Genomic DNA, 24,307 nt, shown 5'->3' with positions numbered 1-24,307 from the left:
ACAAGTGAGGCAGAGACTGGCCCTGTGGGGTGAATGAGGTGGGAATGGAGAAGGCGGAAGGTGAGCACCTCAGGGCAGTTGCAAGGGTTGGAGAGGGGATGGAAGCCAGATCCAAGATCAATGAGCCCTGGGCAGTGGGCCCACTGAAAGGAGACTGGACCTGTGGATGCCTTGGGGGTTTGCAGCAAGGGCCTGCTTTGGGAAGCCCCCTCTGGAGGTGAATGTGGCAGCATTGAGACACCACCCAGAAGCTGGCGCCACAGACACTAACTGCAGGTGCATGGGAGGGCTCTCACGGATCTTGCACGTGCATAAGATGATAGATCTGCAGGAGGGGGGGCAGTGGCGTAGCGAGGGGGCCAGAGGGGCAGTTGCCCCTGGGCACCATGCTAGGGAGGCTCCAATGTAATCCCATTCTGCTCCCCCCATTATCCCTTCAGCTCACATGCTCCTACTCCGCCTGGCACCGGCAGCTGGAGCCTCCTCCCTTCCTCTCTGCTCCAAGCCCGACCCTCCTCCATCTCCACCGGCGGGTTAGTGCATGCGGGAGCCCGGGGGTGGGGGAAGATGCGGTACAAGTTCCCCTCAGCTGTGCACCAGGTTCGGGGCTGTGCCACATGGAGGTGGAGAGGGGGGTGCACATTTTTCCTTTGCCCCCGGGCGCATAACACCCTCGCTACGCCTGTCTCTGAGCTCTTTTGAGAGCTGATTACAGCTGGTCAGAAAACTTGTCCAAATGGGATTCTGTCAGCCAAGGCTGGTTTAACTAAGCTGGTTACGTTTTGTTTTATAAAAATCGATGGAATTTCATTTCAAACAGAAATTTTCATTTTCAAATTTATTGTTTGTTTTCAGTTTTACTTTCCTACTGGCATGTCATGGAATAATAGCATATAGTATGATGTCATTGTGACATACATTGACACGGTGTGACATCTACTGGGACTGGTAGGCCATGGAATTATCTAAAGAGACTAGTACTTTTTAAAATGCCAGAACTGAGTGGGGATGACGGCTTTTTTTGTTTGGCAGGAAGATTTGAAAAAACTTGTTTTCACAATGATTTGGAACAAACACATTTAGAAATGGCATTATTTTCCCTGAGATGGGAGTTCTGCATTTCAGTCAGCTGTGCTTATAACAACCTTTCAGTCCATGGTCCCTTGCTGTGTTTTCACAGGAGCTGACACAGCTCACTGAATGAACAGCTGCTCAGTATTTTGGTTTCTTCTTACTCTTCAGTGGGCAGTCCCAGGCCCTGTGCACTGCCCTCTAGTCAAACCTTGCTCTGGAGGTAGAATGAGGAGTTGCCACATCAGCCTCTTTGCTGGCGCTCCTCCCTTTGGTACCTGAATACTTCAGAGTGACCCTGCGGGGTTAGGGAGTATTATTCCTGTTTTACTGATGGGAAACTGAGGCACGGTCTGATTACGTTCAAAGTTTCCATTGATTTTGGATACTTAATTTGACACGGCTTCGTAGCGGTGTCTACATTCAGAGCACAGCTCCAGCTCACGCCTGTTGCAGCTTTGAGTGCTCCGCGCTAGACCTGCTGGGAGGACACTTCCATTTCATGGGCACGTTTAAGGTTTTCACCCCAAGATCGGGGAAAGCCACGTTCAGGTCCCTGTGCTGTCTGATTGAGAGCAGCTAGCCAGCTCAGGCCACTCCAAATCAGCGAGGGCTGGGGCTTGACTGCGGGTCTCCTGCGTCCCAGACTCCTCATCCGCTATCTGGCTTTTTGTGCCTCACTCAGGCCCAAGAATCTTCCCAATGAATATTTTTTGGAACCTGTCTACCAAACACTCCAACTGTGACCAAACAGCATAGTTCACGGAGACCTCTAATCTGACTCCCCTTCTCCGTGCTTCTGCAAACGAGAACTTACCGCTCCAAGCCAGGCATCTGAAGAAGTTAGTTGCAACTCCCCAAAGCTTATGCCATAATAACATTGTTAGTCTTCAAGGTGCCACTGGACTGCTTGTTGTTTTAGCATTGAATGGCCATATTACCATTGCTATACTTTTCTCACATGCCTCCTTGGGTTGGCTCTGAGCTGCAGTCTTGGCCTAGGATTGTTTAACCCCATGGTGTCCAACACACTAGCCACGTGGCTATTTGGCCAGTTGATTGTGGCTAGTTGGGTGGGTGAGTATGGCTAGTTCACTAGAGCAGAAGCCACTAGGGTAGCTACTGCTTCGGAACTGGTTGGACACCACAGGGTTAACCCTTTCTGGCCCTGTGTCCTACTTGGCACAAGCTTTCTTGCAGCTGTAGAACTGTGGGTGCAGCTATGATCTGGCTGGCACATTGTAATGGAGAACGTGTCGCCGCGCTCCATCTGAAATCCTCGTTCTGGCTTAGACTCCTACAGCTCTTGTCAGCACAGTGAGGGGAACAGAGTCACTGGGAACGCTTCCCTTGGCGATCCGTGGCCACCTGGACGTGGGTGGGAGGCTCCAGCCAGTCATGGGCGGGGTTTCCGTGCCAGGTGCTAAGCACTTGATGCAGCTGTGAACGTGATGCCAGCCCCCACGAGATGCTCCCTGTCAGCCTCGTTCATTGTTACTGTGGCAGGGAGGCAGGAGTTTCCTCTGTTGCTGAGATGGCAGCTAATGCATCGGAGCTGAGTGCAGGGGGAGCTGCTGCAGCGTGGTGCTGGGGAGGGCTCCGAGGTGCCTGCAGGCCTGCGTGTGGAGTGGCTGAGTCACAAGTGTGATTTTTAAACCCACTTACACCAAGATGGAGGGTGCTATGGACCGCCTGGTTCTGGGCTCGCCAGGGAGTCGGGGGCTGCTTTGAGGGCAATCAGAGCTTCCCAGCGGTTTGTACTGGTTGACGTAAATAGGTTCGAAACCAGATCTTTAGCACCTGGTGTAACTGCATGCAGAGGCCCTGGGGCCTAGGCCCTGCTTTATTACCACAAAGGCCTTTTCCTTGGGAGCAAACCCAGGCAGAAGATTTGGCATTCAGGATGTCTGTAGCAAAGAGGCGGTAGCCATGGATACTGCCCAGAGGAATGCAGCTCTCCCTGGCCGTCCCACCTGCCCAGCCCTGGTCTCCAGGGCCTGTTCACGCTGCTGAGCCAGGGCTGGAAACAGCTCTCGGGCAGGGCGCTTGCAGATGCTTCTGATGGGCACTAGTGCTGTCTCAAGAGCTGGCGAATGTTCTGAGCTCGGCCTGATCCTGCCTTGCACCACAAAAGCAGTGATCTGCCTGAGGCACATTGATAGTTCCATCCGCTGGGAGAAACCCTAAACTCCCTCCTAGGTTTTCACTACAACTTCAGCAACCACCACCCCTGTGTCAGATTCTCTCTAGAGCGCCATCATGATCTTCCTGGGTGTTTGGATTAACTTCAACAATGGAAGCGTCCGAACAGCTCCATATAACGAGAGTCCCATGTCTGCCTCTACACCAGCAACCACTCCATACACACCAAAACCCGGCTGTCTACACCAGGCACTCACATACGTCCCCCAGAATGTTCTGGAGAAAAGTTGGGGAGCCACACTTTAAACACCCCTACAGCCTGCATTTACTGCACATGGACGTTCCCCCGGAGGCTAGACTGCATCGTCGGGTGGGCCACCCAAATACTCTGGGACGGGCAGGCAATAATTTTAGATGGGGACCCACTTCACTAATTTTGAGGTGACCCCGGGCTGCCCTGTAAGGGGCAGGGCCTCTGGTGGAAAGGGCAGGGCCATGACACTTCCATGCTCCCCTTTGCACAGACTGATTGGCCTGGGGGTGGAGGAGCGCATGAAGCCCTTGCCCCTCTCCCCCACCTAGAGAGAACGCCCAGCTGTTCTGAACAGCTGGCAGGTCCCTCTAAACCAGCGGTCACCAACCAGTTGGTCGGGATCTACCGGTAGATCATGGAGCCTCTGACAGGCGATCCTCTCTGGTTTGGCCAAAGGTGTGTCTAAACTATATGGCTCCATCGATGGAGCCATGTAGATTAGGCTGATCGGCAAAGGGAAATGAAGCCGCGATTTAAATAATCGCGGCTTCATTTAAATTTAAATGGCTGCCACGCTGTGCCCACAAACAGCTGATCAGCTGTTTATCGGCTCAAAGTGCTAGTCAGGACACTCCCGTGTCGACCTGAAAGCCCTTTATCGACCTCCCCGTTATGCCTCGTAGGACGATGTTTACCTTGTTCCGCCCCATCCTGCCCTGCCCCGCTCTGCCCTGCATTCCTCCGCCCCCTCCTGCTCCACCCCGAATCTCTCCAGCCTGCCCTGCTCCACCCCATACTGTTCCACTCTGCCCCACCTAGCTCCGCCCTGCCCCACTGCAGAAGCTTGCAGTGCCAGTTGGGAATTGGTTGTGGGGGCTGCTGTGCTCTAGGTTGCCCAGGCGGTCAGTACCCTTCTGCGAGGCAGGGTTGTGACTCTGGGAGCGTGCGGGAGCAATGGGTGACTCTGCTGCGATGGGGTCCCGACTGGGATATCGCTATCCTGGCACCCGACCGCCTTGCCAGAGAGGACACACACTGCAAGGGCTCTCCCCACGGTGCTGCAGGGTCACAGGCCGTTTGGCCCACAGGAGGTGCATCGTGTGCACCCCTTTCGGCACGCTGCTCTCTTCAGAAAGCTGCAAGATGGAACTTTCTTCCCAGACCAGAAAGTGACCATTGGAGGCATTTAAATGCCAGTAGTGGTCCTGGGGGAGCCAGCCTACCCCTTGGCCACAGGCAGCCTGGACCGCAGGCTGAGCAAGTGCACAACGGTGGTGGAATGTGGCTTCGCCGTTTATTGGCTACACTGGCCTGTAGCAAAAGCAACATTCCTATTGTTGTGGCAGCCAGCTGTGCGCTCCATGATAGCTGTGACGGTAAAGAGGAAGGTTTGATGCCAGGGCCAGGGGGTCGAGACAGATCACTTAGCCACCAGGCACCAGGGCGATAAGGAGAGCACATCGAGGGGCACTGCAAATCCCAGAGGCTTTGAAAAGCAGCTGTGTGAATGGCCAGCCAGTGATACGCCAGTCGTGTGTGTTGCTCTTAGGGAGGTGCGTCCTGCCTCCCCTTCGCCCCATGCAGCACATGCAATCTCCTACGCCGCCGTTCTCCTCCGTGCCCGGGCTGCGCGTATGGATTGCGTGTGCTTCTTGACCATGTCATCCCCGTTACAGTTTTGCCTTCCGCTCTGTGCTGGCTGGAAGGGCAGGGGGAGTGGTTAGCAGGCTCACTGTGGCACCTGCACTAGCAGAGAAAGGGAAGGGTGGACGCTACAGGAGTGTGCACGAGTCTCATGGGCAAGGCCAGCGTTCTGCTTTTGAGTGCCCGCTACGCAGCAGGCAGAGCAGAGATCTGGGAGCACCTGGCGTTGCTTTGGTGGCAGGCGTGGTAAGGAGCAGCTCAGGACTCGCTCCTTTGCTTCCACTTGGAAAGCACGTGCAACACCGTGCCTGCAAGTAGCACCCCCAGTGGGTGGGCATTTACATTTGCAAAGGGGGGCCACGGTGGCAGGGCAGCAGGGAAGGGGCTCATGTGGTAACCGTGTGTTCAGTACCCATTTGCCAAAACTTTCCCTCCCCTTCCCTTCCCCCAGTAGCCTATGGGTGGGGTGGGGGGTCCGGGCAGGGCAGCATCCTGTTTTCCTGGAAGGTGAAACTTTCCCTTCCCACAGATGCTTGAGGGCAGGAGTTCCTGGCTGCCAGTGAGATCAGATGCTTCACTCACCTGCTGACCATTCTTCTCCTCCTCCTCGAGTTATTTACTTATTCCCACAATATAAGAACTAGGGGACAGCAGATTTAAAACAAACAAACCAAAGGAAGTTTTTCTTTACGCAGTGCACAGTCAACCTGTGGAACTCCTTGCCAGAGGTTGCGGTGAAGGCTAGAACTTTAACAGGGTTCAAAAAGGAGCAAGATAGATTCATGGAGGTTAGGTCCATCAATGGCTATTGGCCAGGAGGGGTACGAATGGTGTCTCTGGAAGTGGGAGACGGGCGGGGTTACGTGAGAATTATCAGTTGTGTTCCCTCTCTCCGGGGCACTGGGTGCTGGCCACGGTCTGCAGACAGGACACTGGGCTGGATGGACCTTTGGGCTGACCCGGTCTGGCCGCTCTCCTATTCCTCTTTCTCCACGCTGCTGCCTGTAGAGTCTCTTGGGAGGAGCCCATGGACTGGCGCGGGACACTGTTGGGTCCCCCTAGAATTCCCTGGAGCGACAGGCTTGTGGCACTGACCCAACCGCAGGCGCCTGTCGTGGCTCCAAAGTCGAGCTTTCCCTCTAAAGCAAGGGTTCGAATTCTTGCCAGCGCTCCAGGGGAACGAGGGCACTTCATCGCTAATGCAGCATGAATAGCAATTGTTCATGTCACTGCTTTGTATATTGCAGATGATTGGCATTAAGCCAGTGACCCAAAACCGGAATGGGGCTCTAGTGCTGGTGAAGGCAGTGGTCCGAGTCCCTCCTTCATCGCCAAGGCAGCAGACGGGCACAGATCTCCCCCGCTTTGCCTGCCTCCCCCCTGGGCATCAGAGGCTGGCCAGTTAGTGCCAAGTGTGTGGGGCCCACCAGCCTTCAGTCCCAAGTGAGCTGCCTAGGCTGAATGTGGGGAACAGCTGCACAACCCTTCAGCCATATCTGGAGGCACCGATCCCCACAAGGGTCAGAGGGATTATGGAGGGGTTGCTCCCTGCTCCAGGCTTAAGTCTGAGGTGATTGGCTCTACAACGAGGGGTTCGGCTGCTTTTGTATGTGTGAAAAATACCCCGTAGCCCTGTGCTTAGGGATCGGAGGCAAGCCCTGAGAATTCCCAGTCCAGTCGTAGATTTGAATTGGGTTTTTGTTATTCCGGCGTCTCTTGCTACTGGAATAGCGCAGCCGTCACCCCTCTGAGCGCTGGCCACCTGCAGCCCTTTTCGGATCACTCCTCGCTTTGATTCCCTTGGGCGCTTGTGTCCGAGGGGGGCGGGCCGTTCTTGGTGTTACAGGGCAGTGGTTGCCTGAGCCTCCAGCTCAGCTGCTGAGCCCTGCCCTGCTGGGGAGTCTCCTGGGGCCCTGCATTCCTGTGGCCTCCCGAGTCTCTGCTCCTGCCCAGCTGCCGTTGCCCAGGGCGTTGCACCACTTGCCAGTGGGGGAGGAGGGCTGGCGGGGAGGCGGCAGAGCTGGCAAGGAAACCGGGGAGTGGGCCCATTGCAACGCGCCTGGGGTTGTGCACAAGAACCCTCCAGCGCCACAGGGCCCGGTGTGGGTGAGAAACGTGCCGTGTTGACACCCCCGGCTGCTTCTGGTCAGCAGTTTGAACTCCCCTGCCCTGCAGCCAGGTGACTGGCAGCCGGCCCGGCCCCATTTCCTGCTGCCTGGGTCCCCTGTGAGCCGGCTCCGTGGGTGCCCAGGCCTGGCCGCTGCACCAGACGCTCCCCGCAGGCCGCCACAGAGCCGCTGGATCGGATCGGTGCATGGGGCAGGGAGTCTGTCCAGTCCCAGCTGCAGGTGCCGTAGGAACCGGGGCAGGTAGGGCACGTTTCTTGATGCGTGTGTGAAGGGGGGTGAGCGGGATACGTGCAGGGCAGTGACGACGGAGAACTGAGGCTCCCGTGCTTCACCCTAGACCTGCTGTTTCTATAAGGAGCAGGACACGAGGTGGTGACCCCACCTCCACCACCGAGGGCCCCTGGCTATGTTGGAGGGCACAGGGCCAGTCCCCGGAGGCCCTACCCCACTGGAGGAGATTGTAGATGAAGAGTTTAAGGAAGACGCGGCCTGGGGCTCCCCCACGTGTGTCTGGTGGCCAGGAGCTGTTCTCTGCTGCCGAGGGACGCAGTGCAGGGCTGAGGGCCTGGGCACGGGGGCTGTGCCGTATTCCCGAGGAGCCAATCTCTGCGGCTCAGTGCCGCCTGCAGAGAAAGGCCGTTGAAACGTTGCCGGAGGCACTTGTGGATGTTCTGCCCCAGCGTGGGCGGCAGCGCAGCTTTGTCCCTCCCCCGCGGGGCCCGGCCCATGCCCTGTGTTCTCGTGGGGGGTGTCCCACACGGCCATTGCCAGGCGCTTCTGCGCCAAGGGGCCGCTCCCAGCCGGGTGTCGCTGCGCCGCGGTTCGGGGCAGCTCGCGCACAGCGCCGGGAGGGCTGCTTTACCCACCCCGGAGCTCTGGAACCGCTGGTCTTCGGCCCACCCCTCCGTGCTGGTTCCCCGACCCGAGAGCACCCGTCCACCCTGGGGCTGCCAAATGCAGTGGCAGGTTGCTGCTGTCCGTATGGCGCAGCTCCTCTGCCAGTGACTCCCCTGGGTGAGGTCCTCGGGACAGTCAAAGGCGCATGCGAGAGATGGGCCCCGCGTTCCGTGGCCCACGGCTGGCGTAGCCATGCACCGTGGGATACATTCCCACAATGCATTGCAGCCACGGTCCCCATGGGAGCTAAAAGTATGGCCCCAATCTGTCAGCGGAGGAAGCCGAGGCAAACGTACTTTTGGCGATTTCTGTGTCGCCCCGTGTCCTCGACCCAGCCTGGTAGTGCAGACGCCCCAGGGAAGGGAGCGTGCCCCCGGCTCCTTGCCCCGCCCTGCCCTTTGGTCTCCCTCCTGTGTGTCCGCCGGTGGTGGGGCTGCCGGTGAGGTGCGTGTGCTGGGATGGCCAGGCTGAGAGCAGCCTGCAAAGGGCTTATTGGCATGTCCTCCTGTTCCTTCTGTGCAAAGGCTGAGCTGTGTCCGTGGCTAGCTTGTGAGCATCCCGCCGGCCCTGCCTTGGGGGGTTAGCGCTCCCGGGCACCTCCTGCCCCACTGTGAAAGGCCAGGGCTCCGTGCCTGCTCTGCTCAGCACGGCCAGCCCCTCCCGAGGAGGGGAAACGCCCTGGGCTAGCCTGCAGCCTCTGCTTACCTTAAGCTTACCTTGGCTTGCCTTGCCAGCCCTGGGGAAGGGGAGGCAATAGAGTTCCTCCCGGGGCTAGTGCTGAAGAAACTGCAGAAAAACCAACCAGCCCCCAGGGCAAATCAGCATCTACCTCCAGGCTGCAGGGTCTGCTCCCTCACCCTGTCTGCACCGGCCCAGGGTAACCAGCCCCATGTGGGATGCCCCTACGGCCCCATGCACGGAGGTTGCAATCCAGGGAACGCCCCTTGCTTGGGAGCACCCCCTGGCCAAGGGGTCTGTGGCACATTCGCAGCAGGGCTGAGCGCGCCGGGCGTGTGCCGAGAGGGGGTGGGGTGTAGCGCCGGCGGGTCCGACACCTGGGAGGCTGTTGAGGCGGGAGCCAGGCCTCACGCTCGCGGAATGCAAACGGCCCTTCTGCCCCGGCAGCAGCATGAAGCGGGTTCTGGGCGTGGGGGGGACCCAGGAGGCCTGCGTTCAGCTCCCAGCTCCGCCGCTGGCGTGAGGCTTCCGCCTGGGTCAGCGCTCCCCGATGGGCTGCGGACTCCCCACAGCGCTGCGTGGTGCCTGGCCGCGTGCAGGGTGCCTGCTAGACCTGCGTGGCCCAGCGGGCCTGCCACTGCTTGGGCCAGCCTCGGCAGTGAGCACAGCCCCGGCCAGCCTGCCAGGGCCCCGGCTGCCCCCAAGGCCACGTCTGGAGGGGCCGCTTGCTAACCCTGCTCCCCTGTGCTCTCTCTGCAGCTGCCCCCTTCCCTGATGTCTGGCGTCTCACTCCCTGGCGAGTACAAGCCCCCGGCCGCCTTTGCCAGCAGCGCTGATCGGGAGGGCCTGCTGCCCCATGCGGACGTTGCAGACTTGGCCAGTCGCTGCCAGTACCCAGAGGAGGGCCCTGGCCAGGCTGCGCAGAAGAGGACGCCGCCCCACAACGGCATGCAGGACAGCGGGGGCGGGGGCCCCGGGGTGAAGAAGAAACGGAAGAAAAAGGCCCTGGGGGAGTTGGACGGGGGGGAGAAAAGAGCCCTGGAGAGAGAGACAAAGCCAAAGAGGAAGAGAGAGCCCAAAGAGCCCAAGGAGCCCAGGAAACCCAGGGAGCCCAAGAAACCCAGGGAGCCCAAGCAGGAGGCAGCCAAGAAACCCAGGAAACCCCGAGAGGCCAAAGCCCCCAAGGAGCCTAAAGAAAAGAAGAGCAGCGCCGAGCCAGGCCCCAAGGCAAAGCCCAGGAAGGCCAGGTGGGTCTGGAACCGAGCGCCGTGCTGCAGGGCTCCGGCCCCAGCCCGCTGCAGCCAGCCAGGGCCGACAGGGCTCCCTTGCCCTGCAGCGTGTGGTGGGGCTGGGAGGCAGGATGGCCGCTGGCACGCTGGAGGGAGCCATGTGGGCAGCACGGTGGGGCTCGCCTGGCTGCAGAGCTCCCAAGGGTGCTGGGTGCGCTGTGGGTGCACCGCCGCCACGCCTGGCTGCAGGGCCCCCACGGGTGCTGGGTGCGCTGTGGGTGCACCGCCGCCACGCCTGGCTGCAGGGCCCCCACGGGTGCTGGGTGCGCTGTGGGTGCACCGCCGCCACGCCTGGCTGCAGGGCCCCCACGGGTGCTGGGTGCGCTGTGGGTGCACCGCCGCCACGCCTGGCTGCAGGGCCCCCACGGGTGCTGGGTGCGCTGTGGGTGCACCGCCGCCACGCCTGGCTGCAGGGCCCCCACGGGTGCTGGGTGCGCTGTGCGTGCACCGCCGCCACGCCTGGCTGCAGGGCCCCCACGAGTGCTGGGTGCGCTGTGCGTGCACCGCCGCCACGCCTGGCTGCAGGGCCCCCACGGGTGCTGGGTGCACTGTGGGTGCACTGCCGCCACGCCTGGCTGCAGGGCTCCCACGGGTGCTGGGTGCGCTGTGGGTGCACCGCTGCCACGCCTGGCGGTCAGGACACAGCGTGCCAGACCATGCCGTGCGGGGCCCGTGTCCTGCTCTCACAGGGGGGCTCATTCTGGCAGGGCGCAGGGGTGTGCTGGGATCCAGAGGCACTTAGAAATGGGCCTTTCCGTCTGCGTGAAAGGACTGCAAGGCTGGGGGCGGGCGTGTAAATCTGCCCAGCTGGGCTGCGGGGCTGGGAGCGTGCGCGGAGCCGCCTTGGGATGAGCCTGGGGACTGGCGGGGCCGTTGATAGCAGCCCAAGGGCGGGGCTCTTCCTCTGGCAGCCCTGCCACACGGGGATCTGCAGACACCCAGCCCAGCGGGGCCGGGGAGTGTGACCCGCCTTCCGGACGAGGGCCCAGGGAGCGCCTGTCCCATCTCCGAGTCCCTGCCCTGCCCGCTCTCTCCCACAGGGAGTCGGTGGACGGGGGCCGCTGGGGGAGGGTGGCGCCGCAGCCTTTGCTTGTGTCTCGCCCCGTTAGCGAATGCGGTGGGGCCAGGAGAAGAGCCCAGCGATGGCCAGGAGGCCCAGACGATAGATCGGGGCTCTGCAGCTCCAGCTGCGTTTGAGTCACTCGTCTGGCCAAGTCCCGTATTGCTCTGCGCAAGGCGTGTGCTGAGTGCGCTCCCCGGAGCTAGGGCTAGTCCCTGGGCGGCCGCGCAGGCGTCCCGGGCCCACACTGCCCTTCCCAGAGCTGCTGCTGGCTGTGGAAGGGGCAGGGGAGCAGAGAGGGGCTCAAAGGTGGGAAGTGACTTGGCCACGTCCACGGAGGGCCCTGACCGCGGGGCCGGGCCTCGTGGCCGCCTCCGTGCGGGGCCCTGACCGCGGGGCCGGGCCTCGTGGCCGCCTCCGTGCGGGGCCCTGACCGCGGGGCCGGGCCTCCTGGCCGCCTCCGTGCGGGGCCCTGACCGCGGGGCCGGGCCTCCTGGCCGCCTCCGTGCGGGGCCCTGACCGCGGGGCCGGGCCTCGTGGCCGCCTCCGTGCGGGGCCCTGACCGCGGGGCCGGGCCTCCTGGCCGCCTCCGTGCGGGGCCCTGACCGCGGGGCCGGGCCTCGTGGCCGCCTCCGTGCGGGGCCCTGACCGCTGGGCCGGGCCTCCTGGCCGCCTCCGTGCGGGGCCCTGACCGCGGGGCCGGGCCTCGTGGCCGCCTCCGTGCGGGGCCCTGACCGCGGGGCCGGGCCTCGTGGCCGCCTCCGTGCGGGGCCCTGACCGCGGGGCCGGGCCTCCTGGCCGCCTCCGTGCGGGGCCCTGACCGCTGGGCCGGGCCTCCTGGCCGCCTCCGTGCGGGGCCCTGACCGCGGGGCCGGGCCTCCTGGCCGCCTCCGTGCGGGGCCCTGACCGCGGGGCCGGGCCTCCTGGCCGCCTCCGTGCGGGGCCCTGACCGCGGGGCCGGGCCTCCTGGCCGCCTCCGTGCGGGGCCCTGACCGCCGGGCCGGGCCTCCTGGCCGCCTCCGTGCGGGGCCCTGACCGCGGGGCCGGGCCTCCTGGCCGCCTCCGTGCGGGGCCCTGACCGCTGGGCCGGGCCTCCTGGCCGCCTCCGTGCGGGGCCCTGACCGCGGGGCCGGGCCTCGTGGCCGCCTCCGTGCGGGGCCCTGACCGCCGGGCCGGGCCTCCTGGCCGCCTCCGTGCGGGGCCCTGACCGCGGGGCAGGTGACTGTGGGGCCAGGTGCCTTGCTCACTGTCACTCTTAAGGGAATTCTCTCCATTGGCCTTTGTGCACCCTAGTGACCTGATGCACAAGCTCCCAGGCCACAGGCAAAGGGCCCTGCGGCCACTCCTGGGCTACTGAGCTCCGCCAGCTCCGGGGAAGGACTGACAGTCCCTCTCTCTTGGCAGCAAGGAGCAAGGCCCAACCCCCGTGGAGAAGAAGAAGAAAGGGAAAAGGAAAAACGAGAGCCCAGTGGAGAGTCTGGAGTTGGATCCAGGCCTCCTGAGTCTGTGTCTGCAGAGCCCTGAGGAGTCTGCGGAGTCGGCCGACAGCCAGGTGAGGTCCCCGGGGCCGTTTCTCACCTGGGCCTTGGGCAGCCAGGGAGCCTTGGCCAGGGGGCAGGCGATGGCGTCAGGGGGCAGGCGATGGCGTCAGGGGGCAGGCGATGGCGTCAGGGGGCAGGCGATGGCGTCTGGCCCTTGGCCTTTTCCCCCGCACCTCGCTGCCCAGCTCTGTGGGGCTGGAGAGCCCTGCTCCATCCCCCTCTGATGGGGATTCACCATTCCCAGCAGAACGCTTGCCGGGTTGTAAGCTGCTCTGGAGGGGGCACGTGGCCTCCACACCTCTGGGTGCCTACTGGGCTAGGCCCGAAACTGCAAGCCAGGCGCCTGCGGGGGGAGGGGGCATGAGGAGGCGCCCCAGTCAGCGGTGACAGTGATGGCGGGGGCACGGGGCCGGTGCCCAGAATGAAAGCCCCTGCCCCCAGGGCCGGAGTGCCAGGTGCGAGGTTCCTGGGGCGCGTGAGCTGCTGGGTGGCCACAGTGGGACCAGCCGGGAGGGGGAGGTGCGGCTGTCCCCGCCCTCACTGTGCTTGTCCGCTGCCCAGAAGCGCCGCTCGGGCCGGCAGGTGAAGCGGAGGAAGTACAACGAGGACCTGGATTTCAAGGTGGTGGATGACGATGGGGAGACGATCGCCGTGCTGGGGGCTGGGCGAGCCTCAGCGCTCTCCGCGTCCACGCTGGCGTGGCAGGCCGAGGTAGGCGAGGGCCCGCCAGCCCTTCCGGGAGAGCGGGGGCGCCAGCGGGGGCTGGCTGTGCGCTGAGGGTGAGAGCTGCCCAGGGCATCCCCCCGTGGCTCGCAGGAAGTGACGTGGCCCCTTGTAGTGGTGTGGCAGAGAGGACGAGGAGCCTGCCAGCCCAGCAGTCCCTCTTGCTTCTGCAGCCCTGGCTGCCTTCCTGAGCCTCCCAGCTCTGCCCGGGCACCGCACTCGAGTCCCTCCCTCCTTCGCCTCAGTGCCTGAGGTGTCCGCAGGCTGCTGTAGGAGCCTCTAGGCCCACGGAGCTGCCGGTATCTCTGGCCCTGTCCCCTTGCTTGACGTCTCCGCCTGGCCATGTGGGACGGGCTGCCCCTTCCCTGCCGCCCAGTGCTGCACGTGCCATCTCGGTAGCCCGAGTGCCGTGGGCCTGGCACGTTGCCCCCTCCCCGGGAGGCTCTGCCCTGCCCGGGTCCCTCTGTCTGTTCTCTGTGCTGGGGGCGCTGGCCCCTCACCATCACTGTCCAGCCGTCCCTGTGGCACTGCGGCCAGAGCCCGGAGCAGCTCCTGGGGCGCCCACTGCTCTCCTGGGGCGCCTGGCCCTGTCTCTGCCGCGGGCCCAGCCTGCCCCGCGGGAAGCAGATTCCCTGAGCGCCCGGAAGAGGGCGAGGGCAGAGGCGTTGGCAGGCGCCTGCTCCTGCTGGCCCACCTGGCCTCTGCTTCCCGCTGGGCAGGGCAAACGTGTGCGCCAGGGCCCAGCGCCCGCTGCCTTGGGCCGACAGCCGGCACTGCTCGGCGCCCGGGCCGCTCTGGCTAGGGAACCGCCCCGGGGCTGGAGACGGGGGCAGCCAGCCCTGAGCTGTGAGCTTCTCCCTTGGGTGGGACTCACCCTGGTCAGCCGGACCACCAGGCGCCCGCCGGCCTGCTCCCCAGAGCCCTGCTGTGTGTGGGTGCCTGGGTGCACGCTGTGCCCAGCTGGAGCTGTCGCAGAGTCAGGCAGACGCTGGCCCTGAGGCTCTGTCACCTCCTCGCCCTGGCCGGGGGCCGTCCTGGTGCTGGGCCCTGCAGGGCTCAGACGGGGCCTGGCCAGCCCCATCCGAGTGCCCCTTCCTGGGCAGGGCTTCCCCTCTCCTGGCCCCAGACACGGGCCTGGGAATCCTGCGGGGGCCAGTGGAGCTGCAGAGCAGTGGGGCCTGGACCTGGGCCATGAAGAAGATTTGGGGGGCGCCCCTCCCCCATTGTTTGCCAGCTCCCGGTTCCAGTGCTGGAAGGGAGGGGCCGGCCAGGGAGCTCTGTGGCGCAGGGCTGGGGCTGGGTCCTGCTCTCCGGCCGAGGAACCGACTCTGCTCCCCTTGGTGCCCTCAGGAGCCCCCCGAGGACGATGCCAACATCATTGAGAAGATCCTGGCCTCCAGACTGGTGCAGAAGGAGGTGAGTGCCCCGGGGGGAGGCCCAGCCCTTGGCAGGAGCGCGGGGCCCTGTGGGCAGGATGAGAGATCCGCTGCCTGCGGAGGGTCTGACAGAGCCGTCACGTCCCGGCCAGGTGGGAGCAGGGTCCCCACAGCCCCCACTGGGTGCAGCTGGCACCGGGCTGGGCTAGAGTCCAGCACCGCCGGGGCGAGGGGGCAGGCGCGGTGCCCACCCAGCCTGGCCGGGGAGGCCGTGGCCCATCAGGAAAGCAGAGAGCTGAGCCGCTGGGAGCCCTGCGGCCGTGTGCAGAATACGCTGGGGCAGCGTGGGGAGGAAGCGTCCTGGTAGCAGCTAGAGCCGGGCCGGCACCCAGCTCCACCACAGGTGGAGCGGGGAGAGGTCCCTGCGCCGGCTGGAGCTAATCCGCCTGCTCTTGGTTTCAGGTTCACCCGGGCGGCCTGGCTTACGAGACGGAGGAATTCTACGTCAAGTACAGGAACTTGTAAGTGCCCGTCTGTGTCCTGGATTGCGCCCGCGCTGTGTGCAGGTGTGTGCGCGCAGACCCTGCCTGCCTGGCTCCGGCTCCGTGCTGCAGCCTCCCCTGGGCTCGGCCCGCTGCCAGGCCAGGCGCTAGGAGCAGGTCGGCACTGCTGTGGCAGCCCTGTCCTTGGCCTCCGGCCTTGCCACAAGCCAGGGGCGTGGTGCTGGGGGTTACTGGGGCCCCTTCCCACCAGGCGTTCATGGCTGGCTGCTTGTCGCTCCACAGCTCCTACCTGCACTGCAAGTGGGCCACGCTGGAGGAGCTGGAGAAGGACCCCAGGATCTCCCAGAAGATAAAGCGCTTTCGGAACAAGCAGGCCCAGATGAAGCATATCTTCACGGAGGTGAGCAGGGCTGGGCGGGCTCCAGGCTCAGGGCAGGCTCCGCCCATCTGCCCTGGCTTTGCAGGGAGCCGGCCCAGCAGCAGCCAAAGGTGGCAAGGCAGCCTCGGGCCTTGGGCCTCGGCCTGGCCTGGCCGGGCTGCCGATTCCGGGCCAGGGCCAGAGGCGAAGGGAGATGAGCGATGGCTCAGGCATGACTGAGCAGCAGGAGCCCCGCAGCAGCCCAGCCACGTGGAGTGCGGGGAGGTATCCGGGAGTGCCACCGTGGTGCCAGATGTCCCCTGGCACAATGGTCAGTCCACCCTGCCCCCGCCCGCTGTGGCTCTGGGGGATTGTGCCGCCAGGCCCCATTCATCTGTGGAAAGAGGGGCGTTCAAGTCAGCGTTTGCCCTCGGGAGCTAGCCCACCCCTTCGGCTTCTCTCTGATGGGGCACCTGGTGACCAGGGGCACGTGGCACCCTCATTCCAGAGCAGCAGTGTGAGCAGGGGGCACGTGGCACAGTTGGGCCAGGGCAGGAGGCACGTGGCACCGTTGGGCCGGGGCAGCATATTGGGGCAGGGGGCGCGTGGCACCTTTATGCCAGAGCAGCGTATCGGGGCAGGGGGCGCGTGGCACTGTTGGGCCGGGGCAGCGTATCGGGGCAGGGGGCACGTGGCACCTTTATGCCAGGGCAGCGTATCGGGGCAGGGGGCGCGTGGCACCGTTGTGCCGGGGCAGCGTATCGGGGCAGGGAGCGCGTGGCACCGTTGGGCCGGGGCAGCGTATCCGGGCAGGGGGCGCGTGGCACCGTTGTGCCGGGGCAGCGTATCGGGGCAGGGGGCGCGTGGCACCTTTATGCCAGGGCAGCGTATCGGGGCAGGGGGCGCATGGCACCGTTGGGCCGGGGTAGCGTATCGGGGCAGGGAGCGCGTGTGACGTAGTGGGGGTACTTGCTGGGCTGTGGTGACCTCTGCTGTCTGGAGCAAGACCCAGCAGGGAAAACCTCACTATGCAAAGGTGATGCCAAACCTGTTGAACCAGATAACCCCCATGGAGAGGAACAAAGGAAGGGGGAGGCTGCCCTGGCTAGTTGCTGTCTGGGAGCATGGAGGAGACAGCCTAGGGAAAGGGGCTGGAGTTTAGGGGCCCAGTCTCCCCCCATCTCAAGGGGGCCTGAGGCATCCTAGCCCAGCTCTGTGACCAGATTCCATCTGTGCTGTGCTGTAACCTGGAGAGGCAATAAACTTCCTCTATTCCACCGGCTGGTGCAGTCTGTTTGTGCCATTTCGGGGTGCAGGAGACGGGGGACCCCCAACGCGCTGTCACACGGGCAGGTGGCACGTGGCACCGTTGTGCCGGGGCAGGGGGTGCGTGGCACCATTGTGCCGGGGCAGCGTGTCGGGGCAGGGGGCGCGTGGCACCATTGTGCCGGGGCAGCGTATCCGGGCAGGGGGTGTGTGGCACCGTTGTGCCGGGGCAGCGTATCCGGGCAGGGGGCGCGTGGCACCGTTGTGCCAGGGCAGTGTGTCGGGGCAGGGGGCACGTGGCACCGTTGTGCCGGAGCAGCGTATCCGGGCAGGGGGCGCGTGGCACCGTTGGGCCGGGGCAGCGTGTCGGGGCAGGGGGCACATGGCACCGTTGTGCCGGGGCAGCGTATCCGGGCAGGGGGCGCATGGCACCGTTGTGCCGGGGCAGCGTGTCGGGGCAGGGGGCGCGTGGCACAGTTGTGCCGGGGCAGCAGATATCCGTGCAGTGTGAGCTGGGCAGGGGCATATAACATGGGACAGTGTCTGCATCTGGATTCCTCTTGCCGCCCAGGATGTCTCTGCAGCGCGGTGCCCTGGAGAGCCGGTGGCATTACGCACTGCTCCGTGCGGCGTGCACGCTCCTGGCGCAGGCTAGCCCTCGGCAGGGCAGGGCAGGGCAGAGCGATAACCGCCCAGGGCCAGGCTCTCTCCCTCCGCCTTGGGAGCAGATTCGCCTGGAGGCCCGTTTCCATTGTTCGTTTGCTGGGGGCTGCTGCACCGTGTCCTGGCAGGAGTCACTGAGCTGCTAGGACATGGCCGTGGCTTTGTAAACGTGGCAGTAACGCCAGGGCCCGGCCCTGCTCCCTCTGGGCTCGCCTGGCAGAGAGCAAGCCCTGCTCCGCCTCGGCCTCGGGGCCCCGCCTCCTCCCGGCCCCCAGCCTGCCGGCCGTGGGGCTGAGCTGACAAAGGAGAGGCAGGAGGGGCTGTGCCCGCAGGTGACCGGGGTCGCTGAGGTTTGCCAGGGCGGCAGGCTGCCTTCCACCCGCCGGGTGCTGCCTGTGCCCGCGGGGCTCAGGCAGACGTTCGTCCCCAGCAGCCGCGGCACGGAGCCAGCACCCTCGTGCCTGCCCTCCCTGTGCCGCGGGGCCCGGGACCCTGCCCGGCAGCAGCCTGAGGGTGTCCCTCTCTCTCTTCCCGCTGCCCCAGCCCGACGAGGACTTGTTCAACCCTGACTACGTGGAGGTGGATCGCATCCTGGAGGTGGCGCACACGAAGGACTCGGACACGGGGGAGGTGAGCGCTGGGGCCCGGGCAGAGCTCAGTGGGAGCCAGTTCATTGGCCTGTTGCGGGACCTGCTGGGAGCTGGGGGTTCCAGGCGCTGGCTCCCTGCAGTTTGTGGAGTCGGCAAGCCCCTGGGGAGTCCCTGCCGGATCCGTCAGCCCTCCAGCCTGCAGGGGGCAGTGTGCTGTGTTCCTGCTCAGCCCTGGGGAGGGGATGTTGAACTCCGAGGACCCAGCATGTGCGTGTGCATGTTTGTGTGTGCAAGCGCGTGTATGTGTGTGCATGTTTGTGTGTGCAGGCGCATGTATGTATGCATGTTTGTGTGTGCAGGCGCGTGTGCAGGCACGTCTGTGTGTGTGTGTGTGTGTGTGTGTGTGCAGGCGCGTCTGTGTGTGTGAACGTTAGTGTGTGCGTGTGCAGGTGCATGTTTGTGCATATGTGTGCAGCGCGTGTGTGCGTGTGCAGGCGTGTCTTGTGTGTGTGTGTGTGTGTACAGGCGCATGTTTGTGCATGTGTGCAGTGCGTGTGTGCGTGTGCAGGCGTGTCTTGTGTGTGTGTGTGTGTGTACAGGCGCATGTTTGTGCATATGTGTGCAGCTTGTGTGTGCGTGTGCAGGCGTGTCGTGTGTGTGTGTGTGCGCGTGTGTGTGCAGGAGGATGGCGGGTGCCCGTGCGTGTGCGTGTGCGCATGGGTGGAATGTGCGTGCTGGGGGCTCAGGAGGGTGCGTGGGCCTGGCCACGTCTCCAGGCCAGGCGCTCGCCCTGACGGCCGGCCCCTCTCCCTCGCCGGCAGGAGGTGACGCACTACCTGGTGAAGTGGTGCTCCCTGCCCTACGAGGAGAGCACCTGGGAGCTGGAAGAAGACGTTGACCCTGGAAAAATCAAAGAGTTCGAGTCCTTGCAGATCCCCCCAGAGATCAAACAAGTGGTGAGGGGCTCCTCTGAGCCTGGCCAGCCACCCCGCTGTCCTGAGCCCGGCCCCTTCCCAGTGCCCCCTGGGCCCGACCCACGGCCCTGCTGTCCTGAGCCCGGCCCCTTCCCAGTGCCCCCGGACCCTGACCCACGGCCCCGCTGCCCCCGGGCCCTGACCCACGGCCCCGCTGCCCCTGGGCCCTGACCCACGGCCCCGCTGCCCCTGGGCCCTGACCCACGGCCCCGCTGTCCTGAGCCCGACCCCTTCCCAGTGCCCCCGGGCCCTGACCCACGGCCCCGCTGTCCTGAGCCCGACCCCTTCCCAGTGCCCCCTGGGCCCGACCCACGGCCCCGCTGTCCTGAGCCCGGCCCCTTCCCAGTGCCCCCGGGCCCTGACCCACGGCCCCGCTGCCCCCGGGCCCTGACCCACGGCCCCGCTGCCCCTGGGCCCTGACCCACGGCCCCGCTGCCCCTGGGCCCTGACCCACGGCCCCGCTGTCCTGAGCCCGACCCCTTCCCAGTGCCCCCGGGCCCTGACCCACGGCCCCGCTGTCCTGAGCCCGGCCCCTTCCCAGTGCCCCCGGGCCCTGACCCACGGCCCCGCTGTCCTGAGCCCGACCCCTTCCCAGTGCCCCCTGGGCCCTGACCCACGGCCCTGCTGTCCTGAGCCCGACCCCTTCCCAGTGTCCCTGCTGGCCCTCGACCCTGACCCTCGTCTGTGGCCACAGCTCACTAAGGCTGCCCTGTTCCTCTCCATGTGCCAAGCTCTCTGCTCTCCCTCCTAGGAGCGCCCTGCTTCCGAGGCCTGGCAGAAACTAGAGAAGTCGCGGGAGTATAAGAATAACAACCAGCTCCGGGAGTACCAGCTGGAGGGGATGAACTGGCTGCTCTTTAACTGGTACAACAGGTGAGCCCCGAGCACGGCTGGCGTTGCACACGCCGTGGCCTTGGGGGAGGCGGGCCGTGGGCGGGCAAGGCTGCGTCCTGCAGCCGGTGCCTGGGGAATCCTGCGCCAACACACTGGCAGTTCTGCGCACGGGATTGTAAAATGCTGCACGTTCAATTGTGTGGCCACTGAGTCCTGGCCGCCGGCCAGCGCGTCTGTCACAGAGCCGGGCAGGAAATGCTCTTTGGCAAATGGAGTTCCTGGGGGCGACAGGGAGGGGCCACCAGGGTGGTCGGGTGTGGGGCAGGGATTTGGGATGGGGAGGGATTGCTAGGGAGCCGCCCTCGGGCAGACCCTGGCTGATCCCTAACCTCTCTCATTCAGCCAGGCACATCAGCTCCTCCTGCCTCCCCTCTCCCCCTCCGGCGTATCTCTGCACCCCCATGCAGCCACCACCTTCCCCGGCCCTATGTGGCCCTACCTCACCACTCCCATCGGCCCCTGGCTTGGTGTTTCTGAACCCCAGCCTGTGTGGCCCCCGCATGTCTCATTCTGGCTGCTCCCTCCTTAACTGGCCCCATGGCAGGGAGCTGAGGAAGGCTCTGCATGGGCGCCGTGGGGAGGAATTCCCCACAAGTAGTGGGCCCCCCACGCTCACGGGCTCCCCCATGGTCTGGGGGGACGTCAGAGCTTCGGTCTGTGACGTTCCCTTTCTCATTGTCTAATACCCATGAAGTTGGCTCCTCCGCGATGGCTGATGTGGGCGCTGGGTGCTGGGGCGTTCCTGGGGCAGGGCGGGTCGCAGAATGAGGGCTTGGCAGGGCGGGTTCGCAGAATGAGGGCTTCGCTGGGGCGTTCCTGGGGCAGGGCGGGTCGCAGAATGAGGGCTTGGCAGGGCGGGTTCGCAGAATGAGGGCTTGGCAGGGCGGGTTCGCAGAATGAGGGCTTCGCTGGGGCGTTCCTGGGGCAGGGCGGGTCGCAGAATGAGGGCTTTGCTGGGCGTTCCTGGGGCAGGGCGGGTCGCAGAATGAGGGCTTTGCTGGGGCGTTCCTGGGGCAGGGCGGGTTCGCAGAATGAGGGCTTCGCTGGGGCGTTCCTGGGGCAGGGCGGGTTCGCAGAATGAGGGCTTCGCTGGGGCGTTCCTGGGGCAGGGCGGGTCGCAGAATGAGGGCTTTGCTGGGCGTTCCTGGGGCAGGGCGGGTTCGCAGAATGAGGGCTTCGCTGGGCGTCCCTTGGGCAGTTGGCTGGCTGGTGCTCGCCTCAGGGGGCAGCCGTGTGCCGTCTTGTGCACCCACGAGGCCCAACGCGCTGGAGCAAATGGCCATTGGCAAGCACAACTGCCTGATTTGTATGTGCACATCACTTGCGTGATTATTCGCCCACTGGACTGGCTTGGGCCTGTCATTCGGAGCTATTTGGGTGGCTGGCCCTGGACCCCAGGCCCTGAGCTCCGCCTCCAAGCGCCCTGGGAGACAGGTGCTCTCTGCGGTGCTCCCGGGCGCCGAGAGGCGGCATGAGCTGCCCGAGGTGGAAGGTGGGTTCCCCAGGGTGCTGCGGGCTGTCCCACACGCTGTGCTGCGTCCGCAGGAAGAACTGCATCCTGGCGGACGAGATGGGCTTGGGGAAGACAATCCAGTCGATCACCTTCCTCTCGGAGATCTTCCTGATGGGCATTCGCGGCCCCTTCCTCATCATCGCGCCGCTCTCCACCATCACCAACTGGGAGCGCGAGTTCCGCACCTGGACGGCGATGAACGCCATCGTCTACCACGGCAGCCAGATCAGCAGGCAGATGATCCAGCAGTACGAGATGGTGTACAGGGACCTGCAGGTGCCTGCCCCTGGGCCTGGTCGTCCTCTGGGCCCCGCGTCCTGGCCACTGCTGCCGTGGCTCCCGTGCTGGGTGTTCTGATGGGTCCCCTGACTCAGCCTGGCCTGCTCACACTCGGCCGCTGCGCCCAGCCCTGCACTCCCAGCATGCACCCGGCAGGGACGCACCCCGCTGTGGTTCCATGCAGGCTGGCCTGCCTGCACGAGCCAGTCACGGAGGGGCTACAGCCACCCCCAGCCCGCTAGCCTGAGCCCCAGAGCTGGCCTGCCCTGCCCGCCCCAATGGAAATCCTGGCCAGGGAGAATTTCACAGCCACCACCCGAGTGGCAGTGAGGACTCGCAGTACGGTTGTTAGCCAGGAGGGTTGCCCGGCCATGGGGCTCAGACACCGGTCGAGACAGAGCAAAGCACGTTCATCAGCTCCCCCAGAGCCGTTAAGCGATGGCAGACCGAGAGAACGTGGCTCGCCCCCGACCGGCCACGAACAGGCCCTGCTGTGCGGGTTTGCAGTGGCTGGAGCTCCCGGGCACCTTCCCAAAGGGTGTGTGGCCAGGACGCGGTGCAGCCCTGCCCGGTCCCCAGAGGCCAGCGCTTCCAGCTGCAGCACCCTCCGGCTGCCAGTCCCTGCCAGGCTTGGCTGGCATCGTGGGGCCCGTGTGGCGTAATGGCAGGACCTGGCCCCTCTGGGGGGCTGAGCCGCCTGGGGGCTTTGCGTCCCTGGCCAGCCTGGCGTGGCTAGAGTGGCCTGGCTTGTGTCTCCATAGGGCAGCCCTCTCCCAGGCACCTTCAAGTTCCACGTGGTGATCACCACCTTCGAGATGATCCTGGCCGACTGCCCCGAGCTGAAGAAGGTGCAGTGGCGCTGCGTGGTCATCGACGAGGCCCACCGCCTCAAGAACAGGAACTGCAAGCTGCTCGAGGGGCTCAAGCTCATGGCTCTGGTGAGACCTGGCTGCTGCCAGGAGCGGAGGGTGGCCTGGCCTCAGCCACGTCCCCGGGCTGCCCCGCCGGGAGGGAGCCGCTCTCCCCGCCCCCCCTGCCCCGCCCGGGAGGGAGCCGCTCTCCCCGCCCCCCCTGTCCCCGCCGGGAGGGAGCCGCTCTCCCCGCCCCCTGCCCCGCCCGGGAGGGAGCCGCTCTCCCCGCCCCCCCTGTCCCCGCCGGGAGGGAGCCGCTCTCCCCGCCCCCTGCCCCGCCCGGGAGGGAGCCGCTCTCCCCGCCCCCCCTGCCCCGCCCGGGAGGGAGCCGCTCTCCCCGCCCCCCTGCCCCGCCCGGGAGGGAGCCGCTCTCCCCGCCCCCCTGCCCCCGCCCGGGAGGGAGCCGCTCTCCCCGCCCCCCTGCCCCGCCCGGGAGGGAGCCGCTCTCCCCGCCCCCCTGCCCCGCCCGGGAGGGAGCCGCTCTCCCCGCCCCCCCCGCCCCGCCCGGGAGGGAGCCGCTCTCCCCGCCCCCCCTGCCCCCGCCGGGAGGGAGCCGCTCTCCCCGCCCCCCCTGCCCCGCCCGGGAGGGAGCCGCTCTCCCCGCCCCCCCTGCCCCCGCCGGGAGGGAGCCGCTCTCCCCGCCCCCCCCCGCCCCCCCCCGCCCCGCCCGGGAGGGAGCCGCTCTCCCCGCCCCCCTGCCCCCGCCGGGAGGGAGCCGCTCTCCCCGCCCCCCCTGCCCCCGCCCGGGAGGGAGCCACTCTCCCCGCCCCCCCCTGCCCCGCCCGGGAGGGAGCCGCTCTCCCCGCCCCCCCTGCCCCCGCCGGGAGGGAGCCGCTCTCCCCGCCCCCCCTGCCCCGCCCGGGAGGGAGCCGCTCTCCCCGCCCCCCTGCCCCCGCCGGGAGGGAGCCGCTCTCCCCGCCCCCTGCCCCGCCCGGGAGGGAGCCGCTCTCCCCGCCCCCCCTGCCCCGCCGGGAGGGAGCCGCTCTCCCCGCCCCCCTGCCCCACCCGGGAGGGAGCCGCTCTCCCCGCCCCCTGCCCCGCCCGGGAGGGAGCCGCTCTCCCCGCCCCCCCCGCCCCGCCCGGGAGGGAGCCGCTCTCCCCGCCCCCCCTGCCCCGCCCGGGAGGGAGCCGCTCTCCCCGCCCCCCTGCCCCGCCCGGGAGGGAGCCGCTCTCCCCGCCCCCCCCCGCCCCGCCCGGGAGGGAGCCGCTCTCCCCGCCCCCCCTGCCCCCGCCGGGAGGGAGCCGCTCTCCCCGCCCCCCCTGCCCCGCCCGGGAGGGAGCCGCTCTCCCCGCCCCCCCTGCCCCCGCCGGGAGGGAGCCGCTCTCCCCGCCCCCCCCCCGCCCCCCCCCGCCCCGCCCGGGAGGGAGCCGCTCTCCCCGCCCCCCTGCCCCCGCCGGGAGGGAGCCGCTCTCCCCGCCCCCCCTGCCCCCGCCCGGGAGGGAGCCACTCTCCCCGCCCCCCCCTGCCCCGCCCGGGAGGGAGCCGCTCTCCCCGCCCCCCCTGCCCCCGCCGGGAGGGAGCCGCTCTCCCCGCCCCCCCTGCCCCGCCCGGG

General features: G+C 66.1%; 1 protein-coding gene across 4 annotated transcripts in view; it reads left to right on the top strand.

Annotated features, from left to right (window-relative positions):
* The window catches only part of CHD6 (chromodomain helicase DNA binding protein 6), a 146,273-nt gene that overhangs the window by 57,146 nt on the left and 64,820 nt on the right, over positions 1-24,307 (top strand). For all 4 annotated transcript variants that reach the window (XM_075900739.2, XM_075900741.2, XM_075900740.2 and 1 more), the window contains exons 3-13: positions 9,574-10,061; positions 12,568-12,715; positions 13,266-13,415; positions 14,778-14,843; positions 15,266-15,324; positions 15,589-15,706; positions 18,137-18,223; positions 19,005-19,139; positions 19,909-20,030; positions 21,597-21,840; positions 22,605-22,781. In XM_075900739.2, coding sequence (XP_075756854.2) covers positions 9,574-10,061; positions 12,568-12,715; positions 13,266-13,415; positions 14,778-14,843; positions 15,266-15,324; positions 15,589-15,706; positions 18,137-18,223; positions 19,005-19,139; positions 19,909-20,030; positions 21,597-21,840; positions 22,605-22,781 — 1,794 coding nt within the window. The remainder of the gene's footprint in view (positions 1-9,573; positions 10,062-12,567; positions 12,716-13,265; positions 13,416-14,777; positions 14,844-15,265; positions 15,325-15,588; positions 15,707-18,136; positions 18,224-19,004; positions 19,140-19,908; positions 20,031-21,596; positions 21,841-22,604; positions 22,782-24,307) is intronic.

The sequence above is a fragment of the Pelodiscus sinensis genome, chromosome 17, assembly GCF_052426305.1.
Source record: "Pelodiscus sinensis isolate ZL-2025 chromosome 17, ASM5242630v1, whole genome shotgun sequence".
Lineage (NCBI taxonomy): Eukaryota > Metazoa > Chordata > Testudines > Trionychidae > Pelodiscus > Pelodiscus sinensis.
This window is presented reverse-complemented; position numbering and strand designations above follow the sequence as displayed.